The 16,382-nt window shown below is 39.9% G+C and overlaps 1 protein-coding gene across 5 annotated transcripts in view; it reads right to left on the bottom strand.

Moving 5' to 3' along the window:
- The window catches only part of DDX4 (DEAD-box helicase 4), an 87,352-nt gene that overhangs the window by 33,030 nt on the left and 37,940 nt on the right, over window positions 1-16,382 (bottom strand). For all 5 annotated transcript variants that reach the window (XM_072922775.1, XM_072922773.1, XM_072922772.1 and 2 more), the window contains 4 exons: window positions 15,859-16,004; window positions 14,900-14,999; window positions 13,536-13,806; window positions 13,300-13,380 (listed from right to left, as the gene is read on the bottom strand). In XM_072922775.1, the coding sequence (XP_072778876.1) occupies window positions 13,300-13,380; window positions 13,536-13,806; window positions 14,900-14,999; window positions 15,859-16,004 (598 nt within the window). The remainder of the gene's footprint in view (window positions 1-13,299; window positions 13,381-13,535; window positions 13,807-14,899; window positions 15,000-15,858; window positions 16,005-16,382) is intronic.

Genomic DNA, 16,382 nt, shown 5'->3' with positions numbered 1-16,382 from the left:
CCCCGGAGCCACCCGCCGGCCCGTCCGCACCCCGCCCGGCCCCGCGGCCCCCAGCTCGGGCACGGGGCGGAGCGGCACGCAGCCCCGCCGCAGCACACGCCGTGAGGCGCGCCCGCAGCAGCCTCGCCGCTCCTTCGGCCGGCCGTGCGCGAGTGCGCGCTGCGGCGTTTTGGTGCCGATGGACCAACTCACAGGGTCTTCAAATAGCATAAACACGCGCAGCGAAACAAGGATGTTGGGTACCAGCCACCGCTGAGGAGCGGTCACGCGAAAGCACCTCATGCATCATTAGGGCATGGGGAACAAATCAGATGGTGATCCCTTTTAAAAGTAACAAATGTATTCGACTTAATGGCTTGGAAGAAGACTGTAGCCATCAGCAACATAACTGACTGCAGCAACGGGACTGGAAATCAGAAGGAACTTTACAATTAAGATGCTGTGAAGTTAGTAAATGAAATCCAAAGTCCCTAGCTAATGTACCTCCTAACTAAGCACTGACAGTCATTGCTAAGCAGACACTCTTCAGGAACAGATAATGAATTTTACCAACGCCATCAGTACATCAAGAGAACTTGGCCCCAGTTCAGGAAGAGATACATTACAGACAGCAAGTTGTTTATCCTGCACTAGTGTCACACACAACAGAAGCTGTAGCTTGACTAGTTACAACTTCCATGACTTGTGCAGCTCAGGTTTTTTTCAGGCTATTTTAACATGCAAGCTCAACACCCAATCCAGCTTCCAGATCACTCATTAGCCTTCACCTCTTCAGCTAATCATCAGATTCAGCCAGTTAGCCCATTTGCTTCCCTTTTTGAATGATGTTGCCATCTCACCATCACCCATAAACTCCATGTAAGCCTGCATTGTAAACTGCTTTACTGTTTTTAAATTCCCCTTGCTATTTAGAAGTATACATTAGTATGCATAATGATATTCTAAAAACTTGCATTTATTTTACTATGAGGTAATAGACGAAACAGAATGTGATTCAAAAGAAGAAGATGTAAACCGTAACCTAAGTGCTCTTTGTATATCAGATTTTTTTCTTCAATTAAAACGTAAGAAAGGGCAGGAGCAGACCCTTAATTATGTTTAATTACTGAACCTCTATCCTAGACTTGGTCTGATTAGTTGCCTGTTCTCACACATTAATAGATGGATTTCACTAACACACTGTAAGTTGGCAGCTCAATCTTTCAAAATCATTAAAAGCTGCACCAGACTTAAGAGACTAGTTAAGCATTTGTTTAACTTTCAAAAACCCTGGGTCATCCCTCTGCCAGCCTCAGGGCTATGTACATACTTACATTAAGGCTTCCACAGTCTTAAATGTTTGGTTGTGGACCGGACAGTAGCACCTGGGAGATTCCAGGATGCAAAAGGCACTTAATGATAGCATCAGTAACTGTTTCAGCTACTACCACTTGTAGCAAGTTAATAGTAAAGAAAAAAACATCTTACAAAAGTAGTATCATTTACCAGAAGGGATATGGCACAGAAGATGGGAAACCTTTAGAGTATAATAGAAATTCTGCCAAAAAATATGTTCCATGTCCACATTTACAGACACTTTCATCCACTATGCACACGAATGCTCTAGAAGAACTAACATTTCAGTCCTATGGGTGGGAGCAAATTGAAGCTACTCTTCCTGAAGCATGAGGAAGGAAGTGCCTTCCACAGAAAAACTCGACTGTTTTCATTGCTGATGCTTCCCTATTTTTTGTGCTGGTGATTCAGGGGTAATTGCTCCAGAGATTGGCTGATTCCAGATGCTACTCCTTCTTAAAGAGAGGCATTTCCACTGTCTCTGTTGGCAGGGTGAGACAGGAGACTGCAGAACTACTGCTAAAAATCTGATCCTCATTGCAAATTGATTTGTTACCCATAGTAGTGCAGTTTTGAAAAACATTTATCTTCTGTATTACGTATGACCAAACCCTATAAAATTACTGACCACTGTATAATTACAGTGAGCCTGTATTAGTTAACACTGGCACAGAATAGAGCATTTTGTAGTTCTGTGGAAAAATTAGGTACATTTTCATTGAACAGTTGCAAATTGACCTTGCAGCATTGAATAGTGCAGTCATAGCAAAAGCAGTAAAATACTGAATTTTAACTCAGGAAGTTGCAGGAAGTTGCAGAGTTGGTTTTAACCACGAAACTCATTAGGCTGATTTCTACCTGTGCCAATGACTCTATGTCAATGACTTCATTCCTCTAACTGTAAAGAGGAGGGCATGACAACAGACTTTCACTGACTTATGGCATTGCAAACACAAATAAAAACCATGAGTGTCCTTCTATTCCCTACTGATTTCACTCATGGGAAAGAAAAATCAAGTGAAACCAGTCTGATTTTGATCTCAATTTCTAAATATGCATAATTCCATTTTTCAGTGACTACCTTGTCATTAAAAATCTACTAGCATCAACCTCCATGCAAAGCTGCATTCAACAGGTAAAAAAATTAACTATGCCATCCTTAAATTTCACTTTAGTGTAATATAAAAATTCAATAACAGCAGTATTCTCAAAACCATGATCTTAAATTACTGGTTTATGACTAAAGCCTTAGTTTAAATGCATAATCCAAGCTTATGAAACGTATCACTGAATAAGCAACAATAATGGGTGTGACAACCCACTGTTAAGGGGAAGGAAGCACCTAAGATTTGTAAATGCTCACTGGTCAAAAGAACCGCGAGTCAAAGGGTACAGTATCAATCAGAAAGTTTTATTAGTAAATTACACATTTGGCATGGAAATTGGTGCTAGTCCCTGACCTACTATATAAGCACACATCACTGGATTTTTGATAAAGGCATAGAGGGAGAGAGAAAGGACCACCACAATCCATCGTGTGCCTAAAGTCAGCATCCCTACAATGGGCACATATAAAACTATGTCAAATTAGAATCAGAGGCAGACTCTCCAAACTGCTCAAACCTAACAAAAGGCATAAGAAATGTACCAATTACTGTGTTGTACAGTGTGCAACTACCAACATTTAATACACACAGAAAGGTTTTAATTCCTAAGTGCAATTATGTGAGCATCTTTTTTCATCTGTACTCTAGAGAAGATTTATTCCTCAAGAAAAGCATCAGATGTTTTGCTAAGAAGGTCACAAAGCCATTATCAATTTCAGAATAGAGCACTATGCAATACTTCCTTCACAGCATTGCAACATCACAACAGCTGTAATTGCAATCCAGTAAAATGCTGGCAAAGAAGGGATGCTTTATTTCCAGAGTAATGTCTTTTGTGGTTTATTACAGAATTTTTTTACATGTTTTCATCCTATGGTAATTTAAGATTCACAAGTTTTTTACTACAATTGCAAAAGCAGCTAAATGTAATTAAACCCATTTGTACAAACAGGCTAAAGGAATTATTGAAAATCCCATGTGGCTTTAACAGCTGGATGACAAAACGCCATTTCTTGTAATTTTCCACCCTAAGACCATAGTGAACAGACTCGTTATGACAACTTTAATCAGTATGAGTTACTGTTGGCAGTGAGTCACTGTGAAGGCAGTGCTGCACTAGATTGTAGTAACCACCTGCAATGAAGCAAGTTTCTCACATACACCTTAACAAAACACAGGAAAGAAAAAGAGAATATGTAGATGAGAACAGTTTATCATACAGATATTCTTCTCTTACACCTACCCCTGCCTACTAAATCATAACACAAAATGCTATGTTGACTCATTTTTTGAACAATGCCAGGGATTGCATTGTGGAGCCAGATCCAATTCTTAACAACTTGTTTCTTAAATTTTTCCTAATACCCAATATAAACCTCTCCTGATGCAACCTAAGGGCTTTTCCACTTGTGATAGAACCACAGAATCATTAATGTTGGTAATGATAATAAGGTTGGTCCAACCTTTGATCAAACACCACTCTGTCAACTAAACCACAGTACTCAGGGCCAACTCCAGGTGTTTTTTGAAATCCTCTGCACATGGTGACTCCATTCTCTCCCTAGGCAGCCCATTCCAATGCCTAATCACCCTTTCTGTGAAGAACTTCTCACTGATACTCAACCTAAATGCCCCCTGATATTAAGGCTACTTCCTCTCATCCTGTGAGTGGCTGCCTGGGAGAAGACACTGACGCCCATCTTGATACAACCTCATTTTAGGTCACCCCAAGCCTCCTTTTCTCCAGAATAAACACCCCCAGCTCCCGCAGCTGCTCCTCACAGGACTGTGTTTCACACTCTTTCCCAGCTCCATTGCCCTTCTCTGGACTCACTCCAGCTCCTCAGAGTCTTTCCTGCAGTGAGGGCCCAGAGCTGGACACAGCACTCGAGGTGTGGCCTCACCAGTGCCCAGCACAGGGGGACAATCCCTGCCCTGGTCCTGCTGGTCACACCATTGCTGATCCAGGCCAGGATGCCATTGGCCCCCTTGGCCACCTGGGCACACCCTGGCTCATGTTCAGCTGCTGTCACCAGTGCCCCCAGGTCCTTTCCAGCCACTCTGCCCCAGCCTGTGGCACTGCCTGGGGCTGCTGTGACTCAAGGGCAGGACCCGGCACTTGGCCTTGTTGAACCTCACACCATTGGCCTCAGCCCATCGATGCAGCCTGTCCAGATCCTCTGCAGAGCCTTCCTGCCCTCCAGCAGATCAACACTCTCATACAGTACAGTTTCATCTATGTACACTCAACCCCCTCATCGAGGTCATTAATAACAATATGAAACAAAAATGCTCCCAGTACTGACTGAGCCCAGGGGAACCCCACCTGTGACTGGCCACCAGCTAGAAAATTACTCCACTCACCACCATTCTCAAGGTCTGGACATCCTGAAAGTTTTTACCCACTCAACAGTGCACCTGTCCAAGCCTGGGGTGTCAGATTTTCCACGAGAACACTGTGGGAAACTGTGTCAGGAGTTTTATCACACATAGCCAACACTAAATTCTTTGTGAACCTGTTCAGGGTGGAAAACAGTTAGAGGCAAAACACTTCACTAACAAATCTCTAACCTGCAAATCTGAGGTAAATCTTGGTGCCTGAAGAACACAATATGGAAGTACAACTGCTTTTTATAAAATGAAATATCCATAGCTTGGAGAGGAGCTACAGTACAAAGCACGACCAACCTGAATTTAGACATTGAAGGCACTCACTAGGACACCACATTTCTGGAATAGGAAAAACACTTTAGGAAATATTTTAGACAGAACTTGATTCCAAGTCTCTGAATTCCTATGAAGATTCATAGAATGATTTGTGCTTGTCTTTCCTACCTGCCTACCCACAATCGTACCTTTCAAGGAGTCAGGAGACCAAGTCTTCAAGTGGTGAGGCTGAGCTTTTTTGTTGCTGTGGTATAAGGTCAGGTTTTTCCTTATAACTCCTCAGATGTCTTATGAAGGATACACTAGTATTTAGTCAAGATTAACATGCTACTAGTTATATACACCTTCTAATAAACCACTTCTTTGTATTCTCAAATTGTATATATTGTACTTTCAGTCTACCTGCACAAAAATTCTCTAAGTGGTTCAGAGAGGGTGGATTAGATATTCACCACTCTAGACAGCAAATGTTAATAAAGCAAGTATATTAATTTCTAGAAGTGATCTCTAAATGAGCTGATCAACTACTACAAAAATTGCAAGCTCAGAAATTCATTTGTTCTGGTATAGAATGTTCGTTTGCTTAGTACATTTGTGTATGTTGCATAAAACCTTATAATTACTGAACCTCTTAAGGAAATATAGGTCTTCAATATAACTTAATTTAGTTGGCATATTTAGACTAAGAATCCCACAAAATCCAGTACTTTTAAGCAGAGGGAGTAGAGGGGCGGAGCTGATGAAAACAAAGAATTCCTGACAAGTCATCTGCCTATTTTTATCTCCCTGCTGCTAGTGGTAGGAAAGGCACTAAGAGATCAAAGTTGAGTCAACTACTTTCAGTATAAACCGCATTCATATTTCCAGGACACGGTCTTTGTCAACAACTATCCCATCTCCTATGACCACATGTATATAATTTTGAACAGTGGAGGATGAGTGAAGCACAGCATTCTTTAAAGTTGGCAGATATTTAAGGATTGGGTATTGAAAACCATTTTAAAGAAGAAAGGAAAAGAAACAGTGCAAGGAAATCCTGCTTGATAGTATTGCGCTGCAGGAAAAATGACAAGTTTATATAACACTGAAATTAGCTGACTACAGCCATTGTCCGTAGTATTCTAAGACAGGGTAAGCAAGCAACATGTATGTTTGCAGTGAGAAAATTAAATATTATTCTTACTTATATATGGATATCAGGTTCTGAAAGGCAAATCAGATTTATTTAGAAGCATAAAGAGGTATTTTCAGCAGTTTGACTCCTAAATAATTTTGCAGTGACACAGCAGAAGCTGCCAAGATCACTGCCTTCCCAAGAGCATCTCCCTTAGGAGAAGGCAGATAGCTCAGGAGGAGCACCAGACGCTCACACTGCCAGATGTAGAGTGCAGGTTGACAAATAAAGAGGCAGGAGGGGTTCCTTGTATAAAGTTCCAGTGGTGGTTTAGTAATACACACACCAAAGGGATTCGGGGACAGAGAAAGAATCCAGGACAAGGGAGAGTCCAGGGGTTATATGTGGGATGGTGGAGACGGTGCATCAAATCTGAGAGCCAATGGGTAGAGGGACCAGGGGTGGTACAAAGGTGGGGCCAGGGAAAACAACCAACAGGGTGTAGAGGAGAAGTTGCAGGGAATGGGAACTAACGGGGAAAACAGGGAATATTCTAGAACTGGGGAGGGGGACAGGGGTGATGTAATTAAGGTCATTAACATAAAGAAGCAGAGAACTGTGGGAAAGTGTCTCCCTGTGTCACCCTGTTTCAAAGTGGGTGTCTTCCCAAGGCATCCCAGTTTCTGCATCTCCCTCCCCAACCTGGGATGCAACATAATTAGTCAACTCTGAACAGAGATGACTCCCCAGTCTTGAATACAAAGTGGTTCCTCTAAGTGTCCTTTGGCAACATATTATTTTTTTCTGCTTAATAAAAAGAAACATAACCAAACTCATTACCTTCAGAAGTGCCAAAGCCTGCATCATAGTTAGTTTGAAGGAATAAAGAGCATGAAATAAAACAAACAATGTTTCTATTTCAAGAGCCACTGAACTATTGTCCCAAATTAGTTCTACTGATTTTACCATTTTCCTTAAGCTAGCTAGAAAAAAATACAAGTATCAGACAAATTTGAAGAGAATGTGCTAAAATGTAAGATTCCCACAGGATTCCTTGGTCCAAACTCTGTAACTAAATGATTTCATATACTTTTTAGTTAGGAGAGTTAAGACATGGAGAGTCATACCATAAAACCCTCAGATAACTGAGGGTTTGTAAGAAATGTTATTGACCAAGACTGACACTAATTGACACACAGTGGAAGTCAAAAGAAAAGTAAAATTTGCAACAGTGTACAATTTTTACCTTTCAGAATTCTGAATAGAGGACAATACACAGACATGCATATTTGACAAAGATTTGTCCATTTATAGTGCCACTGAAGAAGATGTGACAGATGTCAAATACCCTCCTCTTGAGTCACCAGGGAATTCCTGGAACTGCTGGACAGCACATTAAAATTACTAGACTTGGCTAACAGAAAAAACCTCCTTATTATTACCTAACATGGAAGCTTTACACTTTGTCTTAAATCAAAGAGGAATCAAAGAGGTTTTGCATTAAGCCAACTGACAAACTGAAAATACTCAGCAACAGGTCCATTCTTTGGCATTCTTAAAGCTGATTTGTAGGCCAGTGTAAATTCCTATGAACATTATCAACAATAAAAGAGATGTTTTCAGAATAGACTTTATTATGTCTTCCGCAGACTATAGTCTGCTTTCCTATCTGCCAAAACACTGGAGGATTTTATCAACCTGGTATTAGTTTTTCAGACACTATTTTCTTTGTTTTTCATAACTCTTGTTTACAGTCCTTCAATTCTTATGGCCATAATTTTTGAGTTGGGATGGAGCCCTTAATCAGAAAAGCTAAGCATTCTATGAAAGCTTTGCTTTATTCAGCTACTACCTGAAGATTCCTTACAACTCATCCATAGGCACATGAACACATGAGAGGTTGTAAATTACTCATTGCCATGGTTTGACACCAGCCACCCAAGAAAGTTGCTCACTTTTTCTCCCCAGCCACAGCTGGGCAGATGAGACAGAAAAATTAATGAAGTCTTCACGAGTTAAGGACCAGGAGAAAACACACCAAGGGCACAACATGCTTGACTTAGAGGCACAAAGTGAATTTACTACTAATGAAATCAGAAGAGGATAATGAGAAGTAAAGTAGGCCCTTAAAACACCTTTTCTTCCTCCAACCCCTCCCTCCCACTGACAGCGCAGGGGACAGGGCGTGGGGATTTTGGTCAGTTCATCACCCAAGATTTTTTTCTGCTGCTGTGGGAGAGTTGTCCTTCCTCTAGTACACTGTGGGGTTCCCCCTATGGGAGACAGCTCTCTGTGAACTTCTCCGCTGTGGGTCCATTCTCACGAGAGCAGTCCTGCTAAAATTGCTGCACCACAAGTTCCTCCCATGGGCAGATAGTCCTCCCAAAACTGCTGTGGCATGGGTCACCCCCTTCCATGGGGTGCATTCCTCCAAGGACAGGCTGCTCCAGACTGGAAGCAGAGCCCTCTCTCTATATCAAGTCTCCCAACTGAATCACAGCCTCCTCCAGGCATCCACCTGCTCTGGCGTGGGCCCCTCCCCATGGGCTGTGGATGGATCTCCACATCCCCCGTGGATTCCCACGAGCTGCAGGGGCACGGCTGCTTCACCATGGTCTCACCACATTCTGAAGAGCAATCTCAGCTCCAGCGCCTGGAGCATCTCCTGCCCCTCCTTCTCCACTGTCCTTGGCGTTTCCATCACATGTTCTCACCTCTTCTTCTTTGCTGACTGCAAAGAAGTGCTGTGCACCCACTTTGTTTTGATTTTCTTCTTAATTCTGAGAAGCTTTACCATCACCTATAATTGGCCCAGCCTTTACCAGCAGCACATTCATCTTCAGAGCCATCAGGGACTAGCTCTGCTGGGTATGGGGGAAGCTTGCAGCAGCTTCTCACAGAATCCGCCACTACCAAAAACCAGGCCATGCAAAACCAAATATGGTTTCCTTTAGTGAAAAGAACTGGACATAGTTTTTGCTCAAACTGGCATTGTTTTATATATCACATAAAAATTGAATTTAGCTTGAAAAAAAATCTTATTTTTTTGTTCAATTAAAGGTTTGATGTAACTTCTCAACACTGGTCTGTCAAGAAGCTTCAACCTAATATTGAACTGAAGCCCCAATACAAATAACATCTTTACATAAACATGGAGGTAGACAATGGTGAAAAAAATTCAGTGACCCCAGTTTAGCACTAACTACAGGTAGTAGAATCACCTAAATGGAATCTCAGATATGTGGTTACACAGTTCTTGGGTTACAATCGGTTCCACAAAAGCTCAAAAGAACACTTATCCTGACACGCCACCAGGACAACCAGATTCTCTTGCATGAAGAAGACATTGACATGGAATTTTCCAGTAAGTTTTTCAACATGTTCTCCATATAAGACTACTTGAACACAAAAATAAAATAAACGGGCAGCTGACAGCGCACTTCATTCCCGAACTTCTCCTGGCAGTGTTTTCCGCCAGCTGAAAATTACACCAAAATATTTTCCTGCAGATTAAATACTTATTTAAATTGAATAGTGTATCTTTCTGCAAATATTGCTCTTCAAGTTTTTATTTCTCCCTGGCAGCAGACTTGGTCCTTCCAACTCTCACCCTCTCATAAAAAGTAGTAAAGATGACTTTTCATCTTTGATTTATTTCAGTACTATTCTAGGGACTGGTTTGTTGGCTCAATTTTTGTTATGAGAGCTTGAAGCTCTATGCTAGAACAGCTATCATTTAATTACCTTTTTGTGTACATGATTATGAAGAATGGGGCCAGAAAAGTTGTTTTATAGGAAATGTAACAATTGCAGAACTCCCTCTGTCACCTAACCACAAGTCATATGATGGGAGACAAAGCAAAAAACAAGCAGTGGTCCTTTAAACAATGCTAAACCAGGCTCCCTTAATATGTTTACTCTAGGTTATGAATGACTCTTTTCTTTGACTTCTCTTCACCAAAATGGGCAAGTTTTATCAGCTCACAGCTTCTTCCAACAGTTACAGTTCACTCGCACTTACTGCAGCCACATATCAAAAGCACACTCCATTTACCTGAAATTCAGAATGGATGCAAAAATCTTCACTGATACTTCTCAGGAAAAGGAGCCATACTGCCCAGAGTATTTTACTCTGAATTATTAACATAATGCTTAAATACATCCGCTATTTATGAGTTGCAATTTAAGTATACTGTCCATTTAGCTCACTTTCAAGTACACAATTAAGACTTTACTCTTTTTGAATAATATATAGCAGTAAAATTAGTCTACAAAATTAACAGTATTTCTCTAAGTAAATCGTTTTGCAAAGCTATTCACACAAAGAATGACAGCCCACTTTTCCACAATGAGAAATTCCCTAGTATTGCCCAGTCAGTTCTGATGCCCACTAACTTGGGTACTAAGGCTCCTATCCTGTAAGCAGATGTTAGAAGTATTATCTTCCTGGATTTAGTGGGAAGACTGTACAAGACACAGTGATCAAGCACTGTGTGCTAAATAGCAAGCCATGAGAAGCCTGTAAGCTTGTTCAGCTGTGCAAAACATAATGACCTTGCTCTTTTCCTTGGGGACCCAGTGATATGCATCTTTGTAGCATTCTGTATTTCACAGAAATCTAAAGACAACTCTTTACAGACTCCTTACCTCATACAGGTCCTGCAAGCTTAGGAAAATTCTTGGCTATAAGGCACCAAACTTGTTCTAAAGCAAACTTTTCCACAAGAGATAGCAGAAGTGTATTTATATCAGTCAAATCTAAAAACTTTCTACTAGATGCAACACAGGGCTTCAACTTCTCTGAAGATAGCTCTGTAAAAAACATGAATTTTCACTAAATTGTGAGTGTAGCCACTGACCTTTAGCTCCAGTTCATGAAACTGCAATGACATATAGCTGATACAGAGGCAACAATCCACAGTGCGCTTCTCAAACTTTTATTAACTGCTTCAGAACTCTTTAACAGATCCTTAAATCATCATAACACAAGATTGAAACTTTTTAACTGACATGTTACCAAAAAAATGAACAAAGTTTAGGTGAACCCGTACATAAAAGCTTGTTCCCGAACTGGGTCTTCACAAGAGTATCTCCTCATACAACATTTAACTTACAGCAAAAAACAGTACAAACTAGTTTAATCCCATGACTCAATTTCTCTTGCTGAACAGTTTAATCCCATGATTCAATTTCTCTTGCTGAAGAGTCCATCTCTACTTTTCCTGTATTCATGTTGCCTCTGTATTTCTAGGAAACACAACAGGTCCTAGTTTAGAATTATTAACACTTTCAATCATTTAATGGCAAATCACCACAATACAATTTTAGCTTTCTGCATGAATCTATCTCAATGTAATCTGAACACTCAAGAAGTTTTCATCATTAATCTCCTATCCATAAGGTTTTTTTTACCCTGGTGTGAAATTACCACAGTTAAGTCAACCTCAGATCTTATAATATGTGGGAATAACACTTCCCACAGTTCAAATCTCAACTTGTTTTCTTACCCAACACAAATCAGTTCATACAATTGTGGGAAAAAAACCTTTCTTCTCCACTTCATACTAAAGACTGACTGCCTGCATTACATTCCCGGTAAAATCCTTTTCCTTTGGAAAAAGGATAAAGCTCAGTAATCTCTAAGACTGCCTCAGAAGAATCACATAAGATCCTCCAACAGATTCCTCTTTCAAATTCATCATTTGATTATCAAGCGGACTCATGAAAAATTGGGCTGATAACAAATGAAGAACACACAAGTTCCCTGTGTTCTATCAGACTGATTTGAGGTGGTAACATAATTAGAACCTCACATTCTTCAACTCAAGGAGCTGGTGCACAGTATGTACGTGATATTAAGGGCAGTATTCCCAATGCAGGCAGACAGATTTCACACGAAATTCTATTCTATTCTGGACAAAGAGTCATAGTCAAATTTGGTTACTCAGAGGTTGTGAAGAACACAGATTGACTTGGACCTGGAAATGATGGCTTTCATGAAATGCTGGGAGACACTACACAAAGACTGGAGATATGCATTTGGAAGCAATCTAGTGAAATCCGCCTCTGAAAGCAATCCAGTAAAAAAGCAAAAATAAAGTGTCCTTGAATTAGAACATACAAGTAAAATCCACCAAGTCAAGAATTACTCCGCAAGAAAAGGTTTGTGCAAACATACACAATGACTGTAATGCGAAGCTGTGAGTTTAAGAAGGAAGCAACATTTGTGTAACTGACATCTCATGAAGTCCCTCACCCCCAGAAAAATGATTCAGATCTAGTAAGGGGACTAACCAGCTAGGTAAAAATACCCAAACCACCCAAAGCTTTCAATAACTATTGTATGGGGAAGACAATTAATGAAAGAAAGGTCAGAGCTTGAAGTGAAGCTTCAGACATTGTGTAAGCACTGAGAGCAGTTATTTCTACTATGGTCTCAAAGGAAGGACATTTGTAGCATTTGGAAGCAACTGATCTGTGATGAAGTTCTTATGGAATCAAGACATGAAGGAAAGGCTTTCAAATAGAAGCACAGAATCTAGAATTACCAACAGTAAGAGACTAGAAGGCTTCTCCCCATCACAGACATTAAGAATTCTGACACAGACCAGACCACAGCATTTACCTAACTATAATTAGCTGAAATTTTCAGTCAACTGAGCTGCTTCACTAGATGATTCATAACCTACTAAGCAGTAGCTGTATATAATCAGCATCAGCTGATGTTACTTCATAACTGTGACTGTATAATCAGTAACTATTTACTCCCACTCTACATGGGTAGCACAGAAATTTCTGAACTACTGCTTGTTTATGTTTGCATGAATGTTTTCTTCTAGAGGAATCCTAACTTTTCAGATCAACACTACAGCAGCTAATAAGAGACCAAGTCAAGCAACTTGTCTGAAATTAATTTCAGTAATACTGAATTCTCTGAAGATGCACAACTAAGAAAAGGGACACAATTATAGTCAAAACAGTTTCAGTGGTGTTAGTCTGGATATATACCACTAAACACAGTTTTAAACTGAGACAAAGCTCCAATAGCCAAGACTTTCAGTTTATTTCCAGACCTACCTTTTGGGTATTAACTGGGAGTCGTCCTCCTTCAGTCTGAAAAGCAACTTCCGTCAACCAAAAAGGAACTTTCTGCTGAGCCTATGCAATTAGGAAAATCAATTCAGAGACTTTGATTGCTTTACCAATTTGGATTAAGAGTTCCGTAACTGTACCAAATACGTCACAGTTGCTCAGTACAGTCAAGTGAAATCTTAAAAAACAGAGAAAGTTCAACACTAATATCTGAAACTTACATCTGAAAGCACTTTAATTAAAGGTTGTGCAAGATGACCGTCTGAATATTTATCAAAGAAGGCAACAGCTTTTCCTGTATTTCCACAACGACCAGTTCGCCCAATTCGATGTACATACTCTTCAATGGTGGAAGGAAGATCAAAATTAATAACATGCTGAACATTTTCAATGTCCAGACCTCTTGCTGCCACTGAGGTTGCCACAAGAACTGGACGTCTTCCAGAACGAAAATCCCGAAGTGCTATTTCTCTCTCTCTTTGTTCTCTATCTCTATAAAGAAAGCAAGGGTTAGAATGGCTGTCTCTAAAATTTACAGTACTATTTAAGATATAATTTAAGTGCCATATTTCATGGAAAGAAGCTCTTGGGTGAGGGGGGACAATGAATGCAAAATGAAAAAAGACCCAAATAACTCATACACTGACCATTTTAGGTTTTCTGAATTTTTAACTGAGGAGCAGCAAGACAGAGCAACTGTCTAAACTTAAGTCTCTAGAGCAATTGAGGTTTCTAAAAAGAACTGGAGATAATTATGCATCAAACTCACTGCCTCTCTTAAGAAAATCCATTTGCTTAATTGATTACAAGTGCTTTTCCTACAGTTTTGTAGCAAGGAGCCAGAATAGAAAAGTCTACACAGGCTCCCAGACAGGCCATTTTTCACATATACTAAAAAAACCTGTGGCCAGCCAACAGTACAGAATTTTTCTTCTGTTTATTATCCAAACAAGAAAACTAGTTATGCTCTGATATTTCCATATTTGAAGAATATTTACAGATTATCCAGTACCAAACTATAGTGGATCAGAATTTCTCTCAGGTTCTTTATTATCCAAATAAGAAAACAAATTAGAAAGCTAAATAGTGCTCTTTACGATCCTAACATGGGATACTTAGTGAAGCCTGGTATGACCACTACCCCAGAGAAGACTAGGTATCCTAACTTCAACTCATAAAGGTAAAATGAATCAGAAACCAGTAACATTCCTGACAGTTTAACAGCTTCCATTGAACCAGTTATTCTACCTATACTTTAATTCACAGTACAGTAATTCCACAGAAATGGAATTAAGAACCTCCTCCCACACGAGGTGGTTGTGAGCTAGCAATTCAGGCTTGCCAGAAATGGAAGGCCCGATCTCAAAAGGTATGTGGCTTTCACACACCTACAAATCCAACAGCCACAGGATATATACACACATTCTGCATCTGCATGCTAAGACCATTTTAGCCTTCTTCAACCTTAATATTCTGGTATCTGTCAGAACACATGGCAAGCTAAACTATGCAGATATGGCCAAACACGAGTTCTCAGTAACAGTTCTTAAAACATACAGGTGACTTTCACTTTAAAAATACTTACCCATGGATACTAGTGGCTGGTATGTTTTCTTGACAAAGAAAGCATGCAATGAAGTCTGCTTTTTTCTTGGTGTCCACAAAGACCAGGGTTCGTTCATTACCTATGTTGGACAGAAGTTTAGGTCCATTGCAGTTTGAAACATGACACCATTTTCACTATTTAGAGTAGTGCTGATCTATATTAACACCTAATGCAGGCACACATTTTGAATAAAGTCTTTAAAGTATTGCTCTAATTTCTTGCCTATTCTGAGCTAATTGAATTCAATCCATCAATTTCTGTATCAATACAGCAACTGAGTGAAGACACATACATTGTTTTTCTCCTCAATAAAAGGAGAAAACTAACATTGTTCCCTGTGACAGGTATGCATTTCCTTTCTACAGCATGCAGCTCAAAGCAGTACATTATCCTGAGCACTGAACACCAAGATTTCACAGACCATTTTTTAATTCCAAACTCACATTCTGTCTTCAGCATTAAAACTTGACATATAGAACAAATATGGAAAAATCCAAGACATTTAATAAAACACAGGCACAAACATTCATTCACACAATAATTTTAATACGCCTGTAATCCTGAGATAATACCCCCAGTTGCTGAAGTATTGTAACTGACCATATAAAGTAGAAAGCCATCTAGGAAGGTTGTCTGATAGTACTTAATAGAAATTAATAATTGACAAATACTGGGCATTAGACTAGATTCAATGACATTTACAAGTCCCTTCCAACCCAAACTATCCTATGACTCTATGAAATACCCCTACAAAAATATGCCTAAAAACCTAAATATGCCTAAAAACCTGCAGCTCCAAGTTCTGCTTCAAGCTTCATCACCAGTCTTGTAAAGATGCAACATGCAATAAAATCATACAGCCATGAACTTTTAAACACAAGTTTAAAGCCAGGCAAGTTTGACTTCTCTGGTGAACAACTGGCATTAAGTAAAGTTACCTGTGCTGTGTAGAATTTCTATTAGTTTATCCCTCTTGAAATACTGAGAAACTTGAAGAATATTTTGCTGAACATCACTGCATGCTCCACCCGCACATCCGACAACAACAAATATAAAGTCCGTTTTTAAAAATTCATAAGCTAGCCTGAAAAAGAGACAAAATTGAGCAACATGAAAAATGTTATGTAATTATTCTTGCTTTAAAAGCACATATTTTCATATGTTTAAGCAACACTTACAAAAAGTATTTTTATCTTCCATTTTGTGAAGAACAATGCAAGTAGTCTTGATATATATACATTTTTTAAAAGCCAGAAGAGACTGCATAGTTTGGGTCCAGCACACAAACCACTACTTGGGCTGCCTGAAGCGTGACCAGCAGGTCAAGGGATTCTAACTCTGCCTTTGTAAGACCTCAGCTAGAGTACTGCATCCAGCTGTGGCATCTGCAGCAGAAGACACATATTGGAGAAGATTCAGAGAGGCTACAACGATGATTAGAGGGCTGGAGCCCCTCTCCTCT

Source organism: Taeniopygia guttata, chromosome Z (assembly GCF_048771995.1).
Source record: "Taeniopygia guttata chromosome Z, bTaeGut7.mat, whole genome shotgun sequence".
Classification (NCBI taxonomy): Eukaryota; Metazoa; Chordata; class Aves; order Passeriformes; family Estrildidae; genus Taeniopygia; species Taeniopygia guttata.
The sequence above is the reverse complement of the archived record's forward strand: the minus strand, read 5'-3'. Positions and strand labels throughout refer to the sequence as shown.